The sequence below is a fragment of the Schistocerca nitens genome, chromosome 6 (assembly GCF_023898315.1).
Source record: "Schistocerca nitens isolate TAMUIC-IGC-003100 chromosome 6, iqSchNite1.1, whole genome shotgun sequence".
Taxonomy (NCBI): Eukaryota; Metazoa; Arthropoda; class Insecta; order Orthoptera; family Acrididae; genus Schistocerca; species Schistocerca nitens.
The window spans coordinates 149,379,821-149,407,514 of record NC_064619.1 but is presented as its reverse complement, the minus strand read 5'-3'; the positions used below and the strand labels follow the sequence as shown (position 1 = coordinate 149,407,514).

The 27,694-nt window shown below is 40.6% G+C and overlaps 1 protein-coding gene across 1 annotated transcript in view; it reads left to right on the top strand.

Annotated features, from left to right (window-relative positions):
- Positions 1-15,461: 15,461 nt before the first annotated feature.
- LOC126262949 (cysteine desulfurase, mitochondrial-like) overlaps positions 15,462-27,694 on the top strand; it is a 146,383-nt gene continuing 134,150 nt past the window's right edge. The window contains exons 1-3 of the mRNA XM_049959890.1: positions 15,462-15,736; positions 16,121-16,176; positions 16,256-16,372. Of these exons, the coding sequence (XP_049815847.1) occupies positions 15,595-15,736; positions 16,121-16,176; positions 16,256-16,372 (315 nt within the window). The 5' untranslated portion in view covers positions 15,462-15,594. The remainder of the gene's footprint in view (positions 15,737-16,120; positions 16,177-16,255; positions 16,373-27,694) is intronic.

Here is a 27,694-nt window from a genome sequence, read left to right as displayed (position 1 = left end):
GACTAAACTGTGCACTTCACATCCAGTGCATCACTTTCTTCATAGGTAGTATCATAGTACACTACTACCTCAGGCTTGATTGTTTCGATGCTCAATGAAACAGCATTATGCCTTGAGGACACTAAACTAACAGCCTTCTTAAGTTTTTGAATGAAGGATATAAGTAAGTAATATATCCAAAAACAATTAAGTTTTACATTTTGCTGTCAGGAGCTCGTTTGGAATCTTTCCTTTTATTATTATTTTGTACATGTGTGGCCTTTTTGTGCCCTCTTCCCAGTTTGACAAACATATTTAATTTGCTTGATGAGGATATTTATGGTTACAAACAAAAAAGAAAAAAGAATATGTGGTGACAATGCAACCTGCAAACAAAGATCATCCTCCAAAACTTTACGAGTATAGGAAATAAGCATAATGATTTGGACATAATAGCTTGTTTTAATAAACCAGATGTTTCAGTTATTACTGAGCACTGGTATACCAAAAAAGAATCTTATTATGCACCCATTAACAAAGAATTTATGCTCATCTTTCAGTAGGGATATCAAACCTTATGGTGATTTTGCAAAAAAGTGGCAATAATTGGTGCTCAAAGATGTAATTCCTTACATGTTGAAGGTGTTACTGAACTTTCTGCGACAAGCTATAGATGGGAAAGGAAACATAATTTTAGATATAGACAGACCTCCATCTGAAAGCACAGATTTTTTTTTTAGCTAATCTCTATCAATTGCTTGTAGAGAGAGATAGTAAATACTCTGGGAAAATGGCTGGATAATTATGCTGATAATTGTTCACAGTTTAATAAGACCTTATTTAACACAAATCAGTTTTCACTCTTAAGGATGGCGAGTGGCAAACACAGGTCTAACATTACTGATATGTAATACAGGGTACCCAGGACTTCGTACTGGGATACTTTCTTTTGTTGATGTATGTAAATGACAAAATACTGCTCCCCAAATTCAAGGATAGTTCTGTATGCAAGTGTAAAGATCACGAGCAACTACAAAAACTATGAAACTGTATTACAAATGAAATAATTCAGAATTTCTATGAAAGTCTTCTCATTGTCAGCACAAGATAGCAGCAGTAATGGATTTTCACCCCACAAGATTTTGAAATTCAGTTGTGCACTGGAACTGATATTGTCATAAACTTACAAACTCACACCAAAGCTGTATCAGTAACATAGGTGGAATTGAAGTAGTGGACACAGAAGGCTGCAGATTTCTAGGTATTCACCTAGATGAAAATCTAAGATGGGTAAACCATATCAAATTTTTATGCAATAAAATCAGCAGTTCATTACATCTAATCAGCCAGTTATCAAAAGTAGTCCCACATCAGACTTTAAAAACAATTTATTATGGAACCATTTTTGCACAGATTAATTACGGGATAGAGATATAGGGTTGTGCTGCCGACATACATATGAACAGAATATTAACCCTACAGAAAAGAGCAATCAGAATTATCCATGGATTAGGGTATAGAGATTCATGCAGGGAAATCTTTGTTCATCATAAATACCTCACAGCCTACTCACCGTATCTTTACAAATTAATTATATTTTTTGTGACACATCAAAACGAAGTGCTCTGATATGCATGCCTATAATACAAGAAATAAAGACTGCTACTACAGACAGAGAACAAAATTAAAAACAACAGACCATAGTCCATGCATTAGTGGTCAAATATGGTACAACAGATTACCGAGCTCTATAAGGCGCCACAAAGGGAACTTATTCAAAGTGAAAATGAAATATTTCTTGATGATGTGACTTACCATACGAAAGCACTGGCAGGTCGATAGATACACAAACAAACACACATACATACACACAAAATTCAAGCTTTCGCAAACAATGTTTGCTTTGTCAGGAAAGAGGGAAGGAGAGGGAAAGATGAAAGGATGTGGGTTTTAAGGGAGAGGGTAGGGAGTCATTCCAATCCCGGGAGCAGAAAGACTTACCTTAGGGGGAAAAAAGGACAGGTATACACTCGCACACACACACATATCCATCTGCACATACACAGACACAAGCAGACCAAGGATGGATCTCATTTCACCCTCATTCAATCCTCCCCACTCCACCAAGAGTGTCTTTCCGCCGTCCACCTAACCTTCGTAACCTGTTAGTTCATCCCTATGAAATCCCCAAACCACCTTCCCTACCCTCTGGCTCCTACCCTTGTAACCGCCCCCGGTGTAAAACCTGTTCCATGCACCCTCCCACCACCACCTACTCCAGTCCTGTAACCCGGAAGGTGTACACGATCAAAGGCAGAGCCACGTGTGAAAGCACCCACGTGATTTACCAACTGACCTGCCTACACTGTGATGCATTCTATGTGGGAATGACCAGCAACAAACTGTCCATTCACATGAATGGACACAGGCAGACAGTGTTTGTTGGTAATGAGGATCACCCTGTGGCTAAACATGCCTTGCTGCACAGCCAGCACATCTTGGCACAGTGTTACACCGTCCGGGTTATCTGGATACTTCCCACTAACACCAACCTACCTGAACTCCGGAGATGGGAACTTGCTCTTCAATATATCCTCTCTTCCCGTTACCCACCAGGCCTCAACCTCTGCTAATTTCAAGTTGCCGCCACTCATACCTCACCTGTCATTCAACAACATCTTTGCCTCTGCACTTCCGCCTCGACTGACATCTCTGCCCAAACTCTTTGTCTTTGAATATGTCTGCTTGTGTCTGTATATGTGTGGATGGATATGTGTGTGTGTGCGAGTGTATACCCGTCCTTTTTTCCCCCTAAGGTAAGTCTTTCCGCTCCTGGGATTGGAATGACTCCTTACCCTCTCCCTTAAAACCCACATCCTTTCGTCTTTCCCTCTCCTTCCCTCTTTCCTGACGAAGCAACCGTTGGTTGTGAAAGCTAGAATTTTGTGTGTATGTGTGGATGGATATGTGTGTGTGTGCGAGTGTATACCCCTTTTTTCCCCCTAAGGTAAGTCTTTCCACTCCCGGGATTGGAATGACTCCTTACCCTCTCCCTTAAAACCCACATCCTTTCGTCTTTCCCTCTCCTTCCCTCTTTCCTGATGAGGCAACAGTTTGTTGCGAAAGCTTGAATTTCATGTGTATGTTTGTGTTTGCTTGTGTGTCTATCGACCTGCCAGCACTTTCGTTCGGTAAGTCACATCATCTGTGTTTTTAGATATATTTTTCCCACGTGGAATGTTTCCCTCTATATATATATATATATATATATATATATATATATATATATATATATATATATATATATATATATAAAAATTGTGTAAAATCTGAATGTTTGTAATAGGTACGATGTAACACCCAATGTTGTGCCTTATTAGGTGCAATGGTACATATGTACCATGTATATGTAATCACATATGTATATATGACTGTACTAAACTTGTAAAAAATGTAAAAAATGCTATAATGTTTGCAAAAAAAAAAAAAAAAAAAAAAAAAAAAAAAAAAAAAAAAAAAAGGAAAGTTACTGCTTGGTTACAGTTAAACTTTCTATAGTTAACATGTTATAACATGGAAACTAATTACCGTACAAGAACACAACTTGGTAGCATTAATGTCAAGAACATGGGGAAGAGAAATAATGCAGAATCAATTCAATTGAAACACTTTTAATGTGCTGCTACAGTACACTATAACATTACATACCAGTACCATTACTGGTGACGGTAATGGAGGCTGTTATGAAAAGCTTGCAATTTTATTCAAATCTGATGTGGTAAGTTAACAGAACTTTTTATCCATGTGAGTAAAATTATTGTGTAAAATCGATAGCTCAGCTTCTTACAGAAGTCTTCAGGGCCCTTCAGAGTCTTTCACTTACATGTCAACATATTTACTCCCTAATAGTATTTGTTGTTCATAATAGGGGTAATTTTACTCTGTTCAGTGAAATGAACTTGCAAAATACTGAAAGTAAAAACAATGTCCATGTAGACTATGCGTCCCTGCCTACGAATCAGAATGGAATTTCACATTCTGATCAGAAGTCTTTAACAGGTTGCTGCTAGACATCAGGCAGAAAACTGAAAATCCTAAGGTACTAAAAAAATACAAAGCAAAAAAATTATTTTATGAGCCTCTCCTTCTATAATTATAATTAAACGTAATTTTTTGACTCACTGATGCACATACTAGTTAACACTAAGGTTCAAATTAACAGGATTTTAATGTTACCATTATATGTACGGCTGACAGTACTCATTGTAAAATTATGAAATGCTTTGTATGAAGTATGAGAGAAAAACAGCACTTGAATTAAAAAAAACCATTTCTAGCTTTCAGGGTCATTACTTCCTTCCTCTGGGAAGATGAATATGTTTTGTGACTGGAAATGAGGGGAAGATTACTTACACAACCCATATAGAACACTTGCGTGACACATTCATGAGTACTGCTCCAATGTTTGAGATCCAGGTCAGATTTAAGCAACACACTGAAGCAACTCAGAGGCTGGATGCTATATAGATTTCAAACTATGTGTGAGTATAATGAAGGTGCTTGGCAAACTCTTGTCGTGTGAGATTCCCTGAAGGGAAAACAACATTCTTTTTGTATAACACTATTGAGAAAATTTAGAAGGCATGAGAAATCAGGGCTCGGATGGTAGACAGCCTTTCTTCCCTATCTCCGTTTGCGAGTGGAACAGGAAAGAAAAGGATTTGTAGTGGTACAAGGTATCCTCCACCAGGTACCATTTGGTTGCTTGTGTATTATGTATATACATCAAAATACGGAAGAAAATTGTGACTGCCTACTACATTAAGAAGTAATAGTTGAACTAACCTAAAGCTTCGTGATTTACTTCAAATGTTTTGTCCACCTGATACACACTGACAATCAGTGACTTACATCTATATCAGTCTTACAATTTGGAGATGTCAGTATTGCTTAGATCTATTAATATTCCCTCATTGAGCTCTTTTTATCTTAAGATCACATAAACTGGATTTTTGAGAAACTACATACAGGAAGATGTGATTGGCATATAGCTCTTTGTTTACAGAAAAACAACGATCAAAATTTATGCATACCGGTAACACACACCGGGCAAGAGCACATATCTGGGCTACAACAATATACTGGATTTCACCCCCTCCCCCTCCTTTCCCCTTGGCTGGAGTAATAACTTTATTTGTAGCATAGTCTGAGGTCTACATTAGGTTGAAAACCGATAATTTCGTCGACGGTTGTGGAACACAGGGAATGAGAAATAAAGGTTATGGTAACAGACAGACATGTGGCTTCGCCTAATATTTGTTTGCGGCGTATTTAAATGCATTTCCTCACATTTAACGCATTTCTCATAATAAAAGATAAAACTACTAGGTCATCCCCAAAAAATATAATTAGAAAATGAACAATCATCCGACGTGTTTTGATGCATATTACGTACAGATATCGTACACAAACTGGAAAAATGCAATGAGGGTTCCACTAGGTATCCTTTACCATATTTGCTTCGTTTTTCTGCATTTGCTACTGCCTGCTGGTATGGGTTCAAAGACAAATTCGTGCTGCAAACGTCTCAGTGGTAGTTAGCCTACATTAGTAAGCTGCAGTTAATGCGTTAAAAACATTTAAACACAGTGACCTCAATGCGTAATATGTGTTATGCTATAAATCACTCTGCCTTTCGACCAATAATTTGTAATCAGTTGGCTTCAATAAATGATGTAAGACTCTAATATGTAACTTTGACAACGCTGCGGATTATTATGTCACCATAATCCAGATTATTCGCATTTAAACCTTCTTTCTACATTTAATTCTGTTAACGGAAGCTTCATTCAAATTATCTGGATTGATTTGACGTTCCAAAATAACAGCTGCAGGTAAGCCTGTATAAACGGTGTGGCCAAATTGTGACGTCACTTACGTCGATAGAGTTGTTTACAGGTCTAGTCACCAGGCAGCGCTGTCACGCTTTCAGCCTTTCTGATGACGTCATGAAGCGATTCCTCGGGGCCCGCCAACACGGCCCGCGAGACGCGCGGGCCCCGAGGAATCATGACGTCACATCATGACATGACGTCGTCTCTCACCCTAGCCAATATCGCTGGTTGTTTTCGAAACGCGGATATTCTTTGAACATGACATGCTAATGCCTTTGTTCTAACGTCAGTAACATGCACATTTGAAAACTTTTGAATGTTCGAAATTACATCATTCATCATAGTCAGTATTTTTTACAGTAAAATAGGTATGAATTGCAGTGACTGAATCCAGATTTGTCAGTGATGTAATCTGTTTTTGTAATGGATGTTTCAGTTTCTGAAGTGAAAATCCAAAGAAGAGAAGACAGCGAGAAGTAGCTTTTTGTCTCTTTCATGGTTTATAGGCCTACTGGGGAAACTCGCCATGTAAAAAAAAGAGTAACGCATCAAGCTTGGTACCTCTATGGTGATGTGGAAATCCGAGCGTTGTTAATAAAGAAATTAATTCAGAGTGTGTGTGTGTGTTGCTTATAGTAAACCAAATTTGATTAAAATACCCAGGTGATAATTTCAACATAAATTGAACTATATGCATACCTGTTTCTAATGGCTTTGCTGCTTCTCAGATGCAAAATATGAATATTTACCATCCTTTGGCATGTGCGTTCACTAGTCATTTATGGCAAAAGAAATCACTGACTGAAAGCATAATTTGCTTGGTAGAGATAACTGGAAATGGCCTTTTTAGTTATAATTTTATGTTTTTAGATTATAGTAATCCCTGAGAGATTATCTTCTGCATTTCTTGACCCTGACATGACTAGTAATGGATGTTTCACCACCAGGTTAGGCATACAGCATTAAGTGTCCTGCTCTGCTGTGAGCAGCATGGTAGTCAGTGTGTTAAGCAGGCATTTAGGAACTTTGAATGTGAAGTATATGCATCTGTACAGTCGTGGCTAAAAAGAACTGCTATAATGCTAATTACTGTATCAGGAATTATCCTTTACACAGTTAAATATGTATCTAAAAATGAATTCATGAATAACTTTGTAGTCATTTAATCGTTTGGTTTTGTAAGACATTTAAATAAAAATACTGCACACCCAAAAATAGTCTGGAAATGGCAAAGAATATCAAATATAAGTAAATATTTTTCCTCAGTAAGATAAGTGTAAAATTGCTGATACCTGGTTGTTACCATATCACTGCTGGCCCCAGCAGAGCAGTCTGCTGTGACCACCGGCACATTCATGCCAGCCAACGGGTTAATACACAAAACAGGGCAGTGCAAGACTTGGTCCGTAATTCTCATTGGTTGAAGCAACTAAAATCAAATTTCTGAGGTATGCTGGAACTGTGTTATTGGTATATTCCCCAGCATGATTTAAAATTTTTGCATTGAAATGGCACTGACAGTGCATAATATATTTTGCAACTGAGAATAGATACTAAAAAATATATGTGGGAATATATTTCAAGAAACCCTTTCATACCAAACCTGACAATTATATTGACACACAAGTAAACCACCTGAATGGCACACTGGGTTATACAAGCATTAGCTGTAGGTGTAGAATAGGTAATTTACACAGAAAACTTTTCATACAAATTTTATTGTAAAGCACACTAAAGTTAAGGGAAAGGTGCAAGGCCTAGATGAGATAAACTTGGACACGCAAGAACTGGTTTTGCTCAGATATATGGAAAATTAACTGTAGTATTATATGACATACAACACACCTGAGGTGCAAATTTGTGGAGAGGAGAGATTGCATTGAACCTGTTGTGTATGGTGCACATTTTGTTACAGTGCTGGGACGATGTCATCCAGATTTCAAAATTAGTGGTCTAGTAATGAAACTCTCATCAGTTTTAATATTTAAAAATAAACATGCCTGAAAAAGGAAGCTGAATTAGGACTTTCAATTAAATTGCAAAAATGTTCTTGTTTTGCACATTCACTGCGGATGACACTTGAAAGCACAGTGTTAGTAGCTCTTATTGACCTTTGTGTCAGCCACAGTGAACATGTTGACGGTTTTAAAGTAACAAAGTGTTTGTTGACATTGAGGTATTAATGGATGACAGCAGGAAACAGCAATGAAATAATGTGAATTACTTAAACCAGGAATTAAACAAGTCTACATAGTTTTGAACACAGTCAAAAAATGGTTGGTTCAAATGGCTCTGAGCACTATGGGATTTAACTTCTGAGGTCATCAGTCCCCTAGAACTTAGAACTACGTAAACGTAACTAACCTAAGGACATCACACACATCCATGCCCAAGGCGGGATTCGAAACTGCGACCGTAGTGGTTGCGCGGTTCCAGACTGTAGCGCCTAGAACCGCTCGGCCACCGCGGCCGGTGAACACAGTCATTTCACACTTCTTATTCACTGCATATTTGTGTGCTATAACTAATACAGCAACCTTTTATTTTCTCATCTTTGATCTGGAACACGTGTCACATCTTACTTGTTTTCCTAGAGCAACTCTAGGTTTACAAGATCCACATTTCAGAATTCTGGTAATTGCTAGTCCTACCTCATGCTGAAAGTGTGGGTTGATAGCTCTCTCTTCAGATATGATCTCATCAACTGCCATTTCAGAAACTTGAAGCAAAAATGTGATTATTCAATTTTCTGTCAGTGATGAATATATCACTGATGTATAGGTATATTCATGATGGTATAGAACAGTGCAGGGCCATCTTCTGCTGAGTAGACTAAACTGTGCACTTCACATCCAGTGCATCAATTTCTTCATAGGTAGTATCATAGTACACTACTATGTCAGACTTGATTGTTGTGATGCTCAATGAAACAGCATTATGCCTTGAAGACACTAAACTAACAGCCTTCTTAAGTTTTTGAATGAAGGATATAAGAAGTAATATGTCCAAAAACAATTAAGTTTTACATTTTGCTGTCAGGAACTCTTTTGGAATCTTTCCTTTTATTATTATTTTGTACATGTGTGGTCTTTTTGTTTCCTCTTCCCAGTTTGACAAGCACATCTGATTTGCTTAATGGGGATATTTATGATTACAAAAAATAAATAAATAAATAAATATGTGGATACAATGCAACCTGCAAACCAAGATCATCCTCCAAAACTTTACGAGCCTAGGAAATAAGCACAATGATTTGGACATAGTAGCATGTTTTAATAAACCAGATGTTCCAGTTATTACTGAGCATTTGTATACCAAAAAAGAATCTTATTATGCACCCATTAACAAAGAATTTCTGCTCATCTTTCAGTAGGGATATCAAACCTTGTGGTAATGTTGCAAAAAGTGGCAATAATTGGTGCTCAAAGATGTAATTCCTACGTGTTGAAGATGTTACTGAACTTTCTGCAATAAGCTATAGATGGGAAAGGAAACATAATTTTAGATATAGACAGACCTCCATCTGAAATTACAGATTTGTTTTAGTTAATCTCTATCAGTTGCTTGTAGAGAGAGATAGTAAATACTAAGGGAAAACGGCTGGTAATTATGCTGATAATTGTTCACAGTTTAATAAAACCTTATTTAACACAAATCAGTTTTCACTCATAAGGATGGTGAGTGGCACACACAGATCTAACATTACTGATAGGCAATACAGGGTACCCAGGACTTTGTACTGGGATACTTTCTTTTGTTGATTTGTGTAAATGACAAAATACTGCTCCTCAAATTCAAGGATAGTTCTGTTTACCATGTTTGATTCGTTTTTCCGCATTTGCTACTGCTGGTATGGGTTCAAAGACAAATTCGTGCTGCAAACGTCTCAGTGGTAGTTAGCCTACATTAGTAAGATGCAGTTAATGCGTTAAAAACATTTAGACACATTGTCCGCAATGCGTAATATGTGTTATGCTATAAATCACTCTGCCTTTCGACCAATAATTTGTAATCAGTTGGCTTCAATCAATCATGCACGACTCTAATGTGTAACTTTGATTCACATTTAAACCTTCTTTCTACATTTTATTCTATTAACTTAAGCTTCATTCAAACACTCTGGATTGATTTGACATTCCAAAACAACAGCTTAAGGCAAGTCTGTATAAACACTGTAGCCAACGTGTGACGTCACTTAAGTCAACAGAGTTGTTTACAGGTCTAGTCACCAGGCAGCGCTGTCACGCTTTTAGCCTTTCTGATGACGTCATGAAGCGATTCCTCGGGGCCCGCGAGACGCACGTTAAAGATAACTGCCAGAGGAAAATACCGATCTCTGACAGTTATTTCCATAGTCGCTCGAATTCCTTATGGTAACTCTCTTTATACAACCTGTTCAAGCTAATTTGACATATAAGGCGGTGGCTCTAGTGAACGACCATACTTGTTAATGCCCGCACTGCAGCTCCTATCAGCCACCGCTCGGACATTAACTTTATTTAATTGTTTGTGCTAAAAGTAACGAAGGCACACGATATAGTACACAGTTCTTATCAACAGATAGTGCGCAGTCTCGCAGTTATTCCCATGGCCTATAGAACGCATTCCAAATGGTCTATCCCTCTCCTTCGTTCGTAACCAGATCTCCGATGAGTTTGTCGGGTTCAGCTAAACTGGTGGCTGTCCGACAGTACTCGTCCACACAAGTCAGGAGGCACGGAACTACTAACTAACTCAAAAAACAAGGAATAATAATAATATTTTTTTTCCTTTATTGTAATTTTTATCACCTATACAGGCGGGCTGGCAGCAGCACAGTACGCTGCTCTTCAGCCTTAAGTGGAACAAGAACATGACATAGAGGTGATACAGTCAATACAAAAAAAAACAGCGGGCAAAAATGGAGATACAAAAAACAAGAAACAAGAAGCCGTTCACGTTGGACGATAAAAACACTAACACTTGTTGACACGGCACACAAAACACGGAGAACAGCGACGGCACATGTGAACAGTTGAGTTGGAACTGCACGAAACACAAAACGAAGCACACACACTAGACACTGATGGCGATGATCTCCAGCGCGCGAATGTTCACTATGCGTGTGCGAGTCCGGGGACCTGCCAACAGAGGAGGAGGAGGAAGGGGAGCGGGAGAGGGAGAGAGCAGAGATGCCACGGGCAGGGGAGAAAGGGGGGAGGGAGGAAGGGGGAGGGGAAGCCCGTGGGGAAGAGGGGTGGAGGGAGGGGACGGGGGAAAAGGAAACAGAAGGGAAGAGAAGGGAGGGAGGGAGGGTGCCTAAAGGAAAGGACACCGGAAGTGGGGGATGGGGCAGGGTCAAAGTTGATAGGAGCGGTAGATGGAGGGGAGGAGGACATCATCAGGGAGGGGGAGCTGGCGGAAGCCACCTTGGGAGAGGGTAAGGAGGGTGGAGAGATGGAGACCAGGTGGGACGTGGGCATACAGGCGCGGCAGCGGGCGGGGGTGGGAGAGGATTGGGGAGACGAGCGGGTGAGGAGGATCGAGTTTGCGGGAGGTGTACAGGATCCGTATCCTTTCAAGGAAAAGGAGGAGGTGGGGGAAGGGGATGAGATCGTACAGGATCCGTGTAGGGGAGGGGAGACGGATGCGATAGGCGAGGCGGAGAGCATGGCGTTCAAGGATTTGGAGGGATTTATAAAAGGAAGGGGGGGCGGAGAGCCAAGCTGGATGGGCATAACAAAGGATAGGGCGGATGAGGGATTTATAAGTGTGGAGGATGGTGGAGGGGTCCAGACCCCACGTGCGGCCGGAGAGGAGCTTGAGGAGACTGAGTCGGGAGCGTGCCTTGGCTTGGATTGTCCGGAGGTGGGGAGTCCAGGAGAGGCGACGGTCGAGGGTGACGCCAAGGTACATAAGGGTGGGAGTGAGGGCGATAGGACGGCCATAGATGGTGATGTAGAAATCAAGGAGGCGGAAGGAAGGGGTGGTTTTGCCTACAATGATCGCCTGGGTTTTGGAGGGATTGACCTTGAGCAACCACTGGTTGCACCAAGCGGTGAACCGGTCAAGATGGGATTGGAGAAGGTGTTGGGAACGCTGTAGGGTGGGGGCAAGGGCAAGGAAGGCGGTGTCATCGGCAAACTGGAGAAGGTGGACGGGGGCTGACGGCGGCGGCATGTCCGCCGTGTACAAAAGGTACAGAAGGAGGGAGAGGACGGAGCCTTGGGGCACACCGGCAGAGGGGAAAAAGGTGTAGGAATCTGTGTTATGGACAGTGACATAGGAAGGACGGCGGGAGAGAAAGGAGCCGATCAGACGGACGTAGTTAACGGGAAGGGCGAAGGTTTGGAGCTTGAAGAGGAGACCGGAATGCCATACGTGGTCATAGGCACGTTCGAGGTCCAGGGAGAGGAAGATTGCGGAGCGACAGGAATTAAGGGGATACGGAATCACCTATCCCCGCAATGTTAATATATGCCTACTATAGGGAACATTTTCTCACAAACTACTGGAGACAGAGAGGTAAAAATTTTACTGTATGTGCATTCATATGTTACAACAATACTGAAACAACAGTTTATTGTCAAAGTATTTTCTTACAGAGATATTGTACATTTATTTTTAAGTAAATTTTTTCCATCGCTTTTTACTAGACTATCACCCCTAAGTCTTTTGTAAATCAAGTAATTAAAAAATCGTTGTTTCAGTATGTAATAGGGACCTATGTCACTACGTCATAAAAATTTCAGACTTCTAGGTTGACCAGTACCTGAGATAATGTTCCTAGATGAAGTAAAAAGGTAAACTTACGGGAAACGGAGAAAGAAGATTAAAACATTCCTGATCCGTAGCTAATACCCCCTTCACAGTCTTCATAATCATCTTCAAGTCTTCTTTTGGCACCCCTCTGCACCTGTCTTGCTTTTTTCACTAATGTCTTGATTATATTATCAGCATGCCTTAGTCTGTGCTGATCTAAAAAGAACATAGCACGTACCGTACGGGAACCAACACACATACCCAACTTTTGAAGGACCTGGCATTTAGTTATATTTCCAAGATTGAAGGTTGCCACAGCATCATACACACCAAAATGTAGTGTATTAATTCCGACAAACACTGTTTTTGGGAGACGATGCCATATCACACTATTCAAGCACTCGTTGGGGTTCTGCGTTTTTCCGTGAAGACATTTCATCAGAAGACTTCTGTCAGCCAGATCTCTGAAAATGGGCTTTATTTCTGCCATGATGGCTGATGGTAGACTGTGGTGGTGAATGTATTTCTCTCCTGTTGTTAGTCCCCTATTGTATTTACACCAGCTGTTTTCACCTTTGGGGCACAAACCATGTTGTGGATGCTCATCCGTGGATGCGGTGTGGAAATATAAAGCCCATATAGCTCTCCTCATTTCTTCAAGATTGCCTGTATTTTGCCTGATTGCAAGGCCATAGCAGTTCTGAATGTGGTCTATTATGGAATCAGTCAATCTTCCTCTGCCATCCAAGGTTTTCCCATCATCTAGTTTTTTCCCTTTCATAACTGATTTTAACCTTCTCAGCCTGGCACCCATTCTCTTCTGCACATGTCCTATACATTCAAGTTTGCTTATATTTACACTGTTCCCATATGGTTTGCTTTCCAAAACTTCTTTGAATGCTTTAGAGTCACCATCTCCCAGATATTTGACATAGCGAACATTATACCACTGTGAAGAGCGATGAAAAATTTTCTTCACCCCAGCAACCTCCATGCCACCACTACTACCATAATAATTAGCAATACAGTCATCACTGTGTTCATTTTTCAGCCTGCCTGTGCACCTACAGTATTTAGACATTATTGCAACATCAATAACCTTGCCAGTATCAACACTAGTTGCTGTTACAACACCATTGTTGGAGGTGTGGCCCCTTTTCTGCCACGTGCCATCAAACGCCACTGTGAGGTCACGACTGCCGTCATTTTCTTCCACTGCTTCTTCCACAGCAACCTGCATTGACTTCTGTGCTACATCTTCAACTGCAGATCCTAGTACATAATTGTAAGCTTCAAACTTTGAAGGTGCACTTGGAAGATTTAGAACACCACATAGCATATCACCAGCTGCTTTGCCCTTACCAATTGCTCGCAATCCATAAACTAACCTAATATTTACACTATAAAGTTCAGTTTTCTTGTATCCATTATTTACAGTTACTGAAACCGAACTTGGAAACTTACAGCTGTATTTACAAACACTGCATATTAAATTAAACTGGGCAGCCAGGCCAACATGGGATTCTACTTTCAGAGAAACGTTTCCATGACATTTTTTGCAGCACAAACTGTTTTCAAGAGCTTCACACAATATATTCGTATCAATGAGTTCAAAAACTTCATTCCCTCTATCAAGTAAATTATATTTCCCTTCCAAATCTCTTAGTTTTTTATGAGAAGCACTGTTTTCATTTGGTGTAAGTTCGTTCGGCAAATCAGTAATAAGTGGATTCACATTTTCCAACAGTGATGATGATGAACTGCTTTGCTTTGCTAATGAATCATTATTTCTTTTCTTTTGCCAGTTCACACGCTTTTTAAATACTTTTGCTTTAGCTCTAGGCATTTTCACTGCGAAAAATGAAGCACTAAATACGAAATAACTCAACAACAACTACTTTCTTATATCACACTGTTTACAAAACAGTCCCGCCACAAAGTCAAAGAGTAACTTGAGGAAACCAGAGAGAAACATTTTCGGGCAACTAGTGTATAAATAGTCGCTGGAAACCGGGATATTTGAATTCATGTCACTTTAAAGGTACTGCCAAAAAGTTCATGGTCAGCCACGAGAGACGTGTATAACTAAAGCGCAATACCCGATCTCACAAATATATAAAAATAAAATAGTTATAATTGTAGTAGAGCTATGTATGATACGTCATTTTAAAGAGGAAACATGGCAGAATATAATACGCCAATAAAAAAAAATTCGATTTTTTAACCCAAAATCCGATTCCGTATCCCCTTAAGCTGTTCGGAAAGGAGATGAGTGAGGTGAAGGAGAAGGTCGTCGGAAGAGAGGGACGGCCGAAAGCCACACTGGGTAACGGGAAGGAGGCGGTGCTGGCGGAGATGCTGGTGGAAGCGGTGGGTGAGGATACATTCCAGGACCTTGCTGAAGACCGAGGTAAGGCTGATGGGACGGTAGGAGGAGACGGCGGACGGCGGTTTGCCAGGTTTAAGGAACATGAGGATACGGGAGGTTTTCCACAGGTAATAATAATAATAAACAGAACGTATATAAAAGCTAGAAAACAAAGCGCCTCTAGAGGCTGGGCGCGGAACTACACAAACGTCGCACACCACTGCACTGACACACGCGCACAGCACGCACACACACCGGCGAGCTAGAATTAGCGCGCGGCAGCATCGCTACAAGTTGACGGGAAAGCGTAGCACGATCTTTGGTCAACAGATGGCGTGAGGCACTGTTGACACTAGACAGTTATTGAAATAACTGCCTGTATCAGAGGTACGGTTATTGCAGTAACTGTTACTTCTTAGTAACCAGTTATTTCTATCAGTTATGTTATTTTTTTGCCACCTCTAGTGTAGGATCTTTGCGAATATTTTGGTTATCGCGTGACAAGGTTGAGAGAGCGAGTTGTACGCAAGATCAGAATATTGCGTCAGTAACATAAACATACAAAATTTCTTGCGAATAATGACTCTGTGATCGATTCATATCACGTTGAAAATGATTGGACTTCGAAATGTAACTAACATACCCCTGTTAGCGGTATTTTCCTGTGATATACGACAAGCATTCCTGAAAGATGTACGATGCGGGAATTCAATTTTGCAAGTTAGTAGGACTCTGACAGCTGCAAGCAGAAAAGGTAATTGTGGATTGTTTGTGATTATATTGTAACACTCCAGCACACAAGTGCCAAATTGTTGTTTACCACAATTCTTAAGATGCGCCAAAATACAATTTGTTAGTTTGAATTGTTATTGTATTGGTAAAGGTTGTTCGTCATTTTATGTTACTCTTCTAGAATATGCTTTTGTAACATTCGGATTACATCATTCGAAAGTGATAAACGTATGTTAGTAATTTTTTAGCCGAAAGTTTTAATTCATGTTCGGTTGTTTTCGTTACTCTCCTGCATTTAGAAATTGTGAAACAAAATGTGTACACAAATGCATTTGTACTTAACACATTGTGTTTACGTGAGTCGCCCTTTGAAGTACTAACTAGCATTTTGTGATTTTCTGCGAAGAACTTGCTCCTGCCAAACGCCCTCTTTATCTGGACGCACAAGCTACAACACCAATGGTGAGTATATCTTATTCATGTGTGGGTCGCTAAGAAATGTTTAAAAAAACATTAATTTTGATTTTATTGTTTCTTGTAGGATCCGCGAGTGTTAGATGCAATGCTGCCGTATATGACATGCTATTACGGGAATCCACATTCACGAACTCATTATTACGGTTGGGAAGCAGAAGCTGCAGTAGAAAAAGCTCGCAAAGTGAGTATATTCTTGGTATTAATGAAGTGAGGAATATAATTCTCAAAAAGATTTAGTAAGAATATTAATATCTACTTGCCTACGCATCAGTATTTGTTACATTAATCCTTTATAGTTTGGTGCCTGGAATGGTCGGAAATGTCAATCTGAAAGTCATCCATACATATGACTGATAAAATTAAAATTTAGATGAACTCTGTGGCCTTGCTGTGTGAGTGATATAGAATTTGTGATCACTGAAATACTTAGAAAATTTCACTGAATGAATGGTAGGTTGTGTGTGTACTGTGTGTAAAGTTCTGATATTATAATATCTGTTGCTGAAAAAGTGTGTCATTTTGATGTATTAAATATGTTAATACCTTTTTCAGTTGATTTGCTCCTAGTAAAAGTCTAAAAGTACACAAAGTTTAATATGCTCATGTTGTGAGTTTTGTACTAATTTTACATTCAGTCAAGTGTTGCGAATGTTTCTCTCTCAAATGATGTATGTTGAAAGCAAGTTTTAACTGAAGCCTTTAATACCAGTTTGGCAAAATGCAACCAGACTGTCACCTTCTAACCTAATGTAGGTCTTGGGGCATGCTACTGAACAATATGTACCACAACTAAGATTCTGTATTCACATTCATTGGTGTTGCCAGCTCAGTCAAAATGTCAACTTTCAACCTAGCCAAGTCCATGGGCCACGCTAAAGATGCGGATAACTTAGATTTATATAAATTCTCCCATGTATGTGTGGAATAGATACCTACATGTTGTAGAGTTGCCATATCGGAAACTATATTTCAGTTTTACATTATGTAATTTTCACAGATACACTCTAATACTGGGACAGCCATCAGAGGCTTTGATGACAAGCCAGTAATAAGTAGCCTAAGGGTGATTTTTTGTTCCATTGTGCAACAAAAAGTGACATGACATTGATATACAAAATTAAAAAGTTATCGTTGTCGCAATCGGACACATGACATTCATTACAAGTAATCTTTCAGACTTTTCCATGTTTTGTGGTGTCCAGCAATAAACATCTGTGTTGCTTTGGTATGTTTTCTAATACCATCTACTTACCATCTGTTAATGCTTCAGTTTGTTCTTTATGTCTTCCATGGTTCACCTACTATCAATCTGTCTGTCTATACGGCACATCCACTTCTGTTTAAGTTTTATTACAATCAGTGATATTTATGCCCTCAAGTCCAGTTGGCACCTCCTGTTGTACCCTTCATATAAAAGATGATGTGGAATTTGTGTTGAGTGTTGTTTCCTTCTTAATTGTGATAAGCGGCTTTTCTGAAACTGACACTTGTCTCCCTTCATTTTTATGTTGGTAACTTTGGTGTTTATTACACCCTGTAAAATTGTGAGGGGCATTGATTGCAAGGTTCTGTAAGGCGAGCTCAGTCCTGGGCTCTTACCCTTGATTTTCAATTTTCTCCTAATAAAACAAATGTGGTGCACTTACCTTGGCTCAGGCTGAACAGCCGTGTCCAGATCTCCTCCTCAAAGATCACATACTCAAGAATGAAATTTTCATTTTACAGCGGATTGTGCGCTGATATGAAACTTCCTGTCAGATTAAAACTGTGTGCCGGACCGAGATTCGGACTCGGGACCTTTGCCTTTCGCGGGCAAGTGCTCTACCAACTGAGCTACCTGTGCACGACTCACGCCCCGTCCTCACAGCTTTAATTCCGCCAGTACCTCGTCTCCTACTTTCCAAACTTCACAGAAGCTCTCCTGCTAAACTTGTAGAACTAGCACTCTTGGAAGAAAGGATATTGCGGAGACATGGCTTAGCCACAGCCTTGGGGATGTTTCTAGAATGAAATTTTCACTCTACAGCGGATTGTGTGCTTCTCATAGGTTGGCAATGTGTCAGTTTTGTGTAGCCAGTGGGATAATACTTTTACATAACCAGTGAGAGATGAGAAGAGAGATGACATATATCTAGTACTGAAATTGAAACCATTGTCTTGTTTGCCGTTTTTCAGTGTATTGGTGAGTTTGAAGAAAAAATATTTTTTTATTATGGCAGCAAGTGCTGTGAAGTTATATAGTTCTGCACTGCAACATCACCTTGTGGTGCACCTCTCGTGGATTAATTGCATAGAATTGAAAATGTATCAAATGTGGTGGTATAGTTACTACACAATTGATCTGCTTGAGCACACTGACTAAGGGATCAATGCTTCTTAATTAAATTGAGGGAGATGGCAAGGGGATCAGTGTTTGTTCATAAGTCAGATGTTTGATATATTAATAAACATTGATCCACCTACCTTGTCCCATCATTTAACTAAAAGCATTGCTCCACCTACTTCCTTCCAGATTTGATTAAAAAACACTGATCCACTTACACAGTGTGCTCACACAGATCAATTGTGTAGCAATGAAGAGCAGAGAAATTTTCGCTGCTTTTTCAAATGTATCATAGCTTGTGACACTCGCCTTAGTTTGCAGATAGTAGCACAGTTTAAATAGCTGTGACTCAAACAAGGAGCATTTAAATTTATAATCCTCGTTTACAGCAATGTTTCACTCTTTCTTCTGAATGTATTACTTTGATGCACGTCGTCTGCCTGCTGCTTTCTCGTTGGCTGCGTAACACAGACTGCAGGCACAGCTTCCTTTGCTCCCATCATATCTCATTGCAAGTGCTGACAACACTTGTGCATGTAACATGTAAGTACACCACTGACCCTATTCTAGATTTTTACTCTTGTCAACAGACAACACTGTATCTTTATTTGTGGAGCTTGTAATAGGGAATAGTGTGCTCTGGCTACCAGCAACTAACTTACAGCAATAAAGGAGACCACAACTCTACTTCTTGTAGGGAATCAGCAGCCCTTGATTGACCCCACATTGATTGTGCTTATATGAACCCTCCATCCTACTGTGGGCCCATCTTATTACGATACCAAAATTTTGCTGATTTGCAGCGCATTAAACCTTGCTAATTCGATGCGTTTTGTTCTCACACATCCCAAATGATGGACCTTGTAATAAGTTTGATTCATGAGTGTAATCTGTATACTACAGTTTGAGGTTTGTAAGGAAAGTCCTGGTAGAATGTGCATAATGTGGGAGTAAAAAAAAAATTACTCACCTGGGTGGGGTAAGTACATCTACATACATAGTTTGCAAGCCACCATTTGGTGCATGGCCTTGGTCTGCATGGTCCTTACACAAAATTTACATGGGCAGCAGTAGAATTGTTCTGCAGTCAGCTTCTTAGTATGGTTCTCTAAATTATCTCAATAGACCTCCATGAAAAGATCATCATCTTCCCTCCAGGGAGTTCCACTTGAGTTAACAAAGCATCTCCATAATACTCACGTGGTGTTCAAACCTACCAGTAACAAGTCTTGCAGCCCATCTGTAAATTGCTTCAGTGCCCTCTTTTAATCCAACTGGCCGCGAATTCCAAACACTTGAACTGTGTTCAAGAATGGGATGCAGTTATGTTCTATATGCAGTGTCCTTTACAGATGAACTGCACTTTCCTAAAATTCTCCCAATAATCTCAAGTAAACCATTTGCCTTCCCTAATACCATCCTTACACACTCTTTTCCTGTCACTTTGCAACATTACACCTAGGTATTTAACCGATGTGTCTGTGTCAAGCAATATACTACTAATGCTGTAGTCAAATGTTATTTGATTGTTTTACCTACTCATTTGCATTAACTTACAGCTTATTACATTTAGAGCAGACTGCCATTCATCACACCAACTAGAAATTTTGTCTTAAGACATTTTGTATTATCCTACAGTCACTCAGTGATGAAACCTTTCCATACAGCACAGCGTCATCAGCAAACATTCACAGATTGCCATTCACCCTATCCGTCACATCATTTAGTATATAGAGAATAAGAGTGGTCCTGTCAGTTTCCTAGGGTACTTCTGACATGACTCCTGATCTGATGAACACTCTCTGTCAAGGACAGTGTACTGTATACTTATACATTCGTTAACAGTCTGCAGTGGGGCCCCAGATCAGATGCTTTCCAGAAATATAGGATTATGGGATCTGCCTGTTGCTCTTTGCAGGATATGAGGTGTGATTGGAAAGTTTTAAGAATTGGCTTGTAATTGTACAATTGTGGTACTTACATGTTACTGTGATGCATCTCCTTCAAAATAGTCCCCTTCTGACTGAACAAGCCGACTCCAATAGTGTTACCACTTTTGGAACCTGGATGTCTTCAGTCGAGTCAAATCACTTCTCTTTCAGTGAAATTTCAGTTTTGGAAGCAGGTAGAAGTCCACAGGGGCCAAATCAGGGGAATATTGTGGTTGTGGAAGCACAGGAATTTCGAATTTGGTAAAAATTTCAACGATGGAGAGGACACGATGAGCTGGAGCATTGTCATGGTGTGGCACCCAATTCCTGTCTTTCCACAGTGCAGGCTTTTTCTTCAGCACCTTTTCGCTCAAACGCTTAAGGACACATTTGAAGTATTCCTGGTTAATTGTCTGTCCTCCAGGGGTAAATTCATGATGCACAATGCTCGTAAAATCGAAAAAAATTACCAACATCGCCTCCCCCCTTTGACCGACTTTGCCGTGCTTTTTTCGATCGTGGTGAACCTGGAGTCTTCCACTGCGAAGACTGCACTTTGGTTTCAGGATCATATCCATATAACCACAATTCTTCACCTGTAAACCCTGTTTAACAAATCTGGGTCATTTTTAGTCCGATTAATCAGTTCTTGGCACACTTCAAGTCGGTATTGTCTCTGGTCACTTGAAAACACTTTTAGAATGAATTTTGCGGACACTCGATGCATGTTCAGATCTTCAGTTAAAATTGACTGAACTGCATAGAAACTTAAATTAAGTTCATCAGCTATCTCCCTAATTGTAAGTCTACGATCAGAGCGCATTAAGTTACGAACTGTTGAAACAGACAAAAACATTTGATTGGCTCATACAATTATCTCCAAAAGCTGTTTTTAATAGTTTGTATGTCTCAAACCTGATTTCATGAGTTTAGAAACAAAATTTCACTCAAACTCGTTGCTCCGTTTTTATGTCCATTTTCACGCAGACAGAATCTAGCAACAAGCCCTAACAGACCTGCACTCAACCAGCTGCCACAATGAACTGAATAAAGGAAACACAGTTTCCTGTCAGAAGGCGTTTGAGGACAAGGCAATGACTCACTCTTCACCCTCCGTGTACCTGTCTGCCAAATGCGTAAGCAGTAACAGATCCATTCTTAAAACTTTCCAATCACACCTCGTATCATGTGAGAGAAGGGCAATCTTGAGTTTAGGATGAGAGATGGCTTCTAAATCCATGCTAATTTGTGGATACAAGCTCCTCTGTCTCAAGGAATTTACTTATATCCAAGCTGAGAATATATCCAGAAATTCTGCACCAAACCGATGTTCAGGTCATTTATCAGTAATTTTGTGGAACTATTCTTTTACTTTACTTATATATAGAAGACACCTGCTCTTTCTCCAGTCACTTAGGATTAAGTGCCCAGCAAGAGATTCATTAGGAGCCAATGCCATAGAGTACTGTCTGTAAAACTAAATTGGGATTCTCTACCTGGTGACTGCCTACCCCAGATGCCTCTTATCTTCATATGAGAATGCATACAAAAGTCAAATGATGGTATGTTTGTAACCCTTTGACTTGTTAAGCAATTTTACGTGGCAGTAGAATTTTCTAGGGGCTGTTGGCAAGCTCTTTTGCTAAGGTACAACGGCGGTAGTTGAATGCTTGCCCTTACAGACATATGAATTTCTACTACCTTTAGCCTTTTGTCATTTGCTTGTTCTTTTGTTGAACCAAGAGTTCAGTAGTCTCTGCTTCCTCAGCAATTTATGAATTTTGTTATTAAATCATAGTGGGTCTATTCAGTTCTTAATCCATTTACTTGTCACATCCTTCTCCAGGGCATGATTTACAATCTGTTTAAAGTTTGTCCATGATTTCTCTACTCCCATCGTATGGGAACTACTCAAAGTCAGTTGTTTGTCTAAGTGTAATGATGGTAACTGCTCTTTCTAGCAGAATTATTCCTCTAATCTTCTTGATTGATTTGACACAGGATCAACATAGCCCAGCTTTAACCAACACTTTTTCGCCTTTTTTCACAACAGATCTCCAGTTACTTTCTCCAGTTATTTTCATTTTCATTTCAACCTCATGTTACACTTTCCACAATGTCACCCTCACAACACCCCCACTACGAACCCATTAAGTTTTATTTACATTCCCTCCGCAAACATGCCTTCACCCTAGCCAGATTACGCTCGCATATTTTATTTTCTCAGGCTTGTCTGACATTTGGCATTACCCCCAAAGGCCTCACACTTAAAGTTCCCATCTCTGGCTGCAACCCTTCTTTCCATCAGTCCCTATACCAGTTCCAAACTGAACAATCCATTGCCCTCACCCACCTAATCCTTCACCTACACATCAACTCAGCCAATGAACACACCCGTCAACTCCTATCCTTAATAAAAGTCCTCAATCTTTCCTCTCCCACATCCACACCGGCTATTCAGAGCATCCTCCTACAGGCCAACCGCAAATTAGAACAGCATGCCACCCTCCACCTCAAAAAACTATCCAATCTCCTGGTTTCCCACCTCCGGAAAGGCAACTCACTCACCCTTCACAACCTTTCCAGCAAACCTCAACCTCCTCTCATTGCACATAAACCCAGTCTCTCCCATCTACTCAATCTCCCACTTCCAGCTCCACTCCCTCCAAAACCTCAAAATTCCAATCAACACAATCTGGTACCACAACACCCTAATTCAGTAGCTAACCTTTCCTCCAAACCTCTCTCCCAATCCGAAACCTCTGTCCTATCCAAAGGCCTCACCTTCAGCCCCACTCCAAGATTCTACCAAACAGCCCTCGTCAAATATTTACTGTCCTACACTCGTACTCTCTGCTGGAAGTATCACTTTACCACGAAGAAAAATGATCCTAATCCTACCCCTAATGATCCAACTCCCCAAGACACTATCCAAATTGAACCCTGCCTGGAACAGTTCCGTCCTCCGTCACAGCGGGACCCAGCTCCTCTTCCTCAAAATCACCCTCTCCAAACCTTCCAGGAATTTCTGACTTCCAGCCTTGCCTCTCTAAAAAACCTTAATCCTACACCCAACATCACCACTGCTGAAACCCAGGCTATCCGTGATTGAAGGCTGACCGGTCCATCGTCATTCTTCCGGCGGACAAGGGTTCCATGACCGTGGTACTTGATCATCGGGAGTATGCGGCTGAGGGACTGCGTCAGCTTTCAGACAACACCACATACAAAGTTTTCCAAGGTAATCCCATTCCTGATGTCCAGGCGGAGCTTCAAGGAATCCTCAGAACCTTAGGCCCCCTACAAAACGTTTCACCTGACTCCATCAACCTCCTGACCCCACCGACACCCCGCACCCCTACCTTCTACCTTCTTCCTAGAATTCACAAACCCAATCATCCCGGCCGCCCCATTGTAGCTGGTTACCAAGCCCCCACAGAATGTATCTCTGCCTACGTAGATCAACACCTTCAACCCATTATATGCAGTCTCCCATCCTTCATCAAAGACACCAACCACTTTCTCGAATGCCTGGAATCCTTACACAATCCGTTACCCCCGGAAACCATCCTTGTTACCATTGATGCCACTTCCTTATACACAAATATCCCACACGTCCAGGGCCTCGCTGCGATGGAGCACTTCCTTTCACGCCGATCACCTGCCACCCTACCTAAAACCTCTTTCCTCATTACCTTAACCAGCTTCATCCTGACCCACAACTTCTTCACTTTTGAAGACCAGACATACCAACAATTAAAGGGAACAGCCATGGGTACCAGGATGGCCCCTTCGTACGCCAACCTATTCATGGGTCGCTTAGAGGAAGCCTTCTTGGTTACCCAGGCCTGCCAATCCAAAGTTTGGTACAGATTTATTGATGACATCTTCATGATCTGGACTCACAGTGAAGAAGAACTCCAGAATTTCCTCTCCAACCTCAACTCCTTTGGTTCCATCAGATTCACATGATCCTACTCCAAATCCCATTCCACTTTCCTTGATGTTGACCTCCACCTGTCCAATGACCAGCTTCACACGTCCGTTCACATCAAACCCACCAACAAGCAACAGTACCTCCATTATGACAGCTGCCACCCATTCCACATCAAACAGCCCCTTCCCTACAGCCTAGGTCTTCGTGGCAAACGAATCTGCTGCAGTCCGGAATCCCTGAACCATTACACCAACAACCTGACAACAGCTTTCGCATCCTGCAACTACCCTCCCGACCTGGTACAGAAGCAAATAACCAGAGCCACTTCCTCATCCTCTCAAACCCAGAACCCCCCACAGAAGAACCACAAAAGTGCCCCACTTGTGACAGGATACTTTCCGGGACTGGATCAGACTCTGAATGTGGCTCTCCAGCAGGGATACGACTTCCTGAAATCCTGCACTGAAATGAGATCCATCCTTCATGAAATCCTCCCCACTCCACCAAGAGTGTCTTTCCGCCGTCCTTCTAACCTTTGTAACCTCTTAGTTCATCCCTATGAAATCCCCAAACCACCTTCCCTACCCTCTGGCTCCTACCCTTGTAACTGCCCCCGGTGTAAAACCTGTCCCATGCACCCTCCCACCACCACCTACTCCAGTCCTGTAACCTGGAAGGTGTACACGATCAAAGGCAGAGCCACGTGTGAAAGCACCCACGTGATCTACCAACTGACCTGCCTACACTGTGATGCATTCTATGTGGGAATGACCAGCAACAAACTGTCCATTCACATGAATGGACACAGGCAGACAGTGTTTGTTGGTAATGAGGGTCACCCTGTGGCTAAACATGCCTTGGTGCACGGCCAGCACATCTTGGCACAGTGTTACACCGTCTGGGTTATCTGGATACTTCCCACTAACACCAACCTATCCGAACTCCGGAGATTGGAACTTGCTCTTCAATATATCCTCTCTTCCCGTTATCCACCAGGCCTCAATCTCCGCTAATTTCAAGTTGCCGCCACTCATACCTCACCTGTCATTCAACAACATCTTTGCCTCTGCACTTCCGCCTCGACTGACATCTCTGCCCAAACTCTTTGCCTCTGTATATGTCTGCTTGTGTCTGTACATGTGTGGATGGATATGTGTGTGTGTGCGAGTGTATACCCGTCCTTTTTTCCCCCTAAGGTAAGTCTTTCCGCTCCCGGGATTGGAATGACTCCTTACCCTCTCCCTTAAAACCCAAATCCTTTCGTCTTTCCCTCTCCTTCCCTCTTTCCTGACGAGGCAACCGTTGGTTGCGAAAGCTAGAATTTTGTGTGTATGTTTGTGTTTGTTTGTGTGTCTATCGACGTGCCAGCGCTTTCGTTTGGTAAGTCATATTATCTTTTTTTTAGATATATGATTTGGTTAATTTTGTACACATAATCGCTACGATATCATGATCACTAATACGTCTCTATACTGATACCGCCAATAAGGCCAGGCCTGTTTGAAGCTACAAGGTCTAAAATATTTCCATAGTGTGTGGGCTGTCAAACTGCTCAAGACAGTTTTCGATAAATGTGTCCAAATGTACTTCACAAGACTGCTTGTCCATACCATCTGTAATGAAGCCATAGACATCCCAGTCTATACTTGGTAGGTTAAAATCACCTCCAACTAATACTGCATGATCCTCACTACTTTCTGTGAAAGATTCTGAAACTGTCACGAGTGATTTATGTGGCTGGTAGGAATATCAGATAGGTAATTTGAGTTCACCTGAACCTGTTACATGTGTTTTGATAACTTCACAGTTAGACTCAATTTTGACACTGATAGATGCAAGGATGATTTCATCTCAAATCATACAGATCAAGAGTTAACTTGTCGCATCACTATTTCAGAGTTTGCTGGAGTTCCACCGACATCCCTCCAAAACCACTCTATTTTGATATTCTGATGTTTCGTTAAAACACTACAGACCCCTCTAAATGAGAGTATTGGTGAAAATGCCGTAACAAAAGGGAAAACTGAAAAATTGTAGTAAAGAAATCAAAAGTGGTAGAGACCTGAATTTATTTTCAATCACTATTTTGTTCCCAATACTGTGAGACGCGATTAAGACATGCATATTTCTGAGCAATTTGTAACTTTTTGCAAATTTAAAAATTAATTTTGAAAATAGGAATTTTCACAGGATGTTGAATATCATGAGAAATGATAAAGTGGAAGGACTGCTAACTTTCAGCTGTAACACTAATGCTTGTAATTCTTAAACTGACAAAATATTTATACATTAACATGAAAGGGTCTGAAATTTGTTAGTTATGTAGAAGTTATTTTCTCCAAAACCCTCATCCTAAGTGTTCTATGAATTTCATGGTATGTTAGTTGGTCATTGTAGTTAAGGAATGTACAATCAGAGTTGGCAATACTAATCTGTACAAAATGTAAAAACATCATTGACACTTAAATATTTGAATTGATCACTGATTTAAGTAAATGTCATGCAAAACTTTTTATAAAGCAGCTTTACTATTTAATACTTTAATCGCTCAGGAAACTGACCATTCCTAAAGGAAAAATTGCAAATATGGCTAAATACAGGGCTAACATGTGCAGCATAGTACTTTAACATTCTGCTAGACACTCCATCATAACCATGAGAGTCCTTAGTCTTCAGTGATCTAATTATTGACTCAATCTCCCCATTGTCTATATCACAGAGGAGTATTTCGGACATAAATCTCGGAAATTTCTTCAGATCCTAGTGTGTTACTGCTTTCACAGACCATTTACCAAGTTCATCAATGCAATGTCAAAGGCAACAGTTTTCTTAATTAGATTATTCTTCTCCCATGTCACATACGTAATTCATGCAGAGTTATATGCTATGTCTTCCAGGCTATGTCTGTAAAAACAGTCCTCCCCTTCCAGGGCAGTCACCACATTCTTGAAACAAACAAGTCTCTCGCTTTACGTCACAGACTACTAATGACTTCACACGCCCAACCAAGGTGTCATATGCTCCAGTAAGTTCTTCAGAGTTACCACACAAAGTTCAAAATTCTTGCAGTACACACACAGACATCTCTTGGTGCTACGACTTAGGTTGTAGTGCATAAAATTTTGATCTTCCAGTATGTGAAGTTGTATAGTTGCTCTTATAAATTGCAAAAGTTTCTTTAATACTGCGAGTCGTGTACCTCTTCATTTTCACAACTTTTTGACCTTCTGCTGTTACAGTTATAGTGTCTTTTTTTGTTGGCACTTTGGCGAGAACAGTCCCATTTATCTTCCACATAAAATGACTGCACTG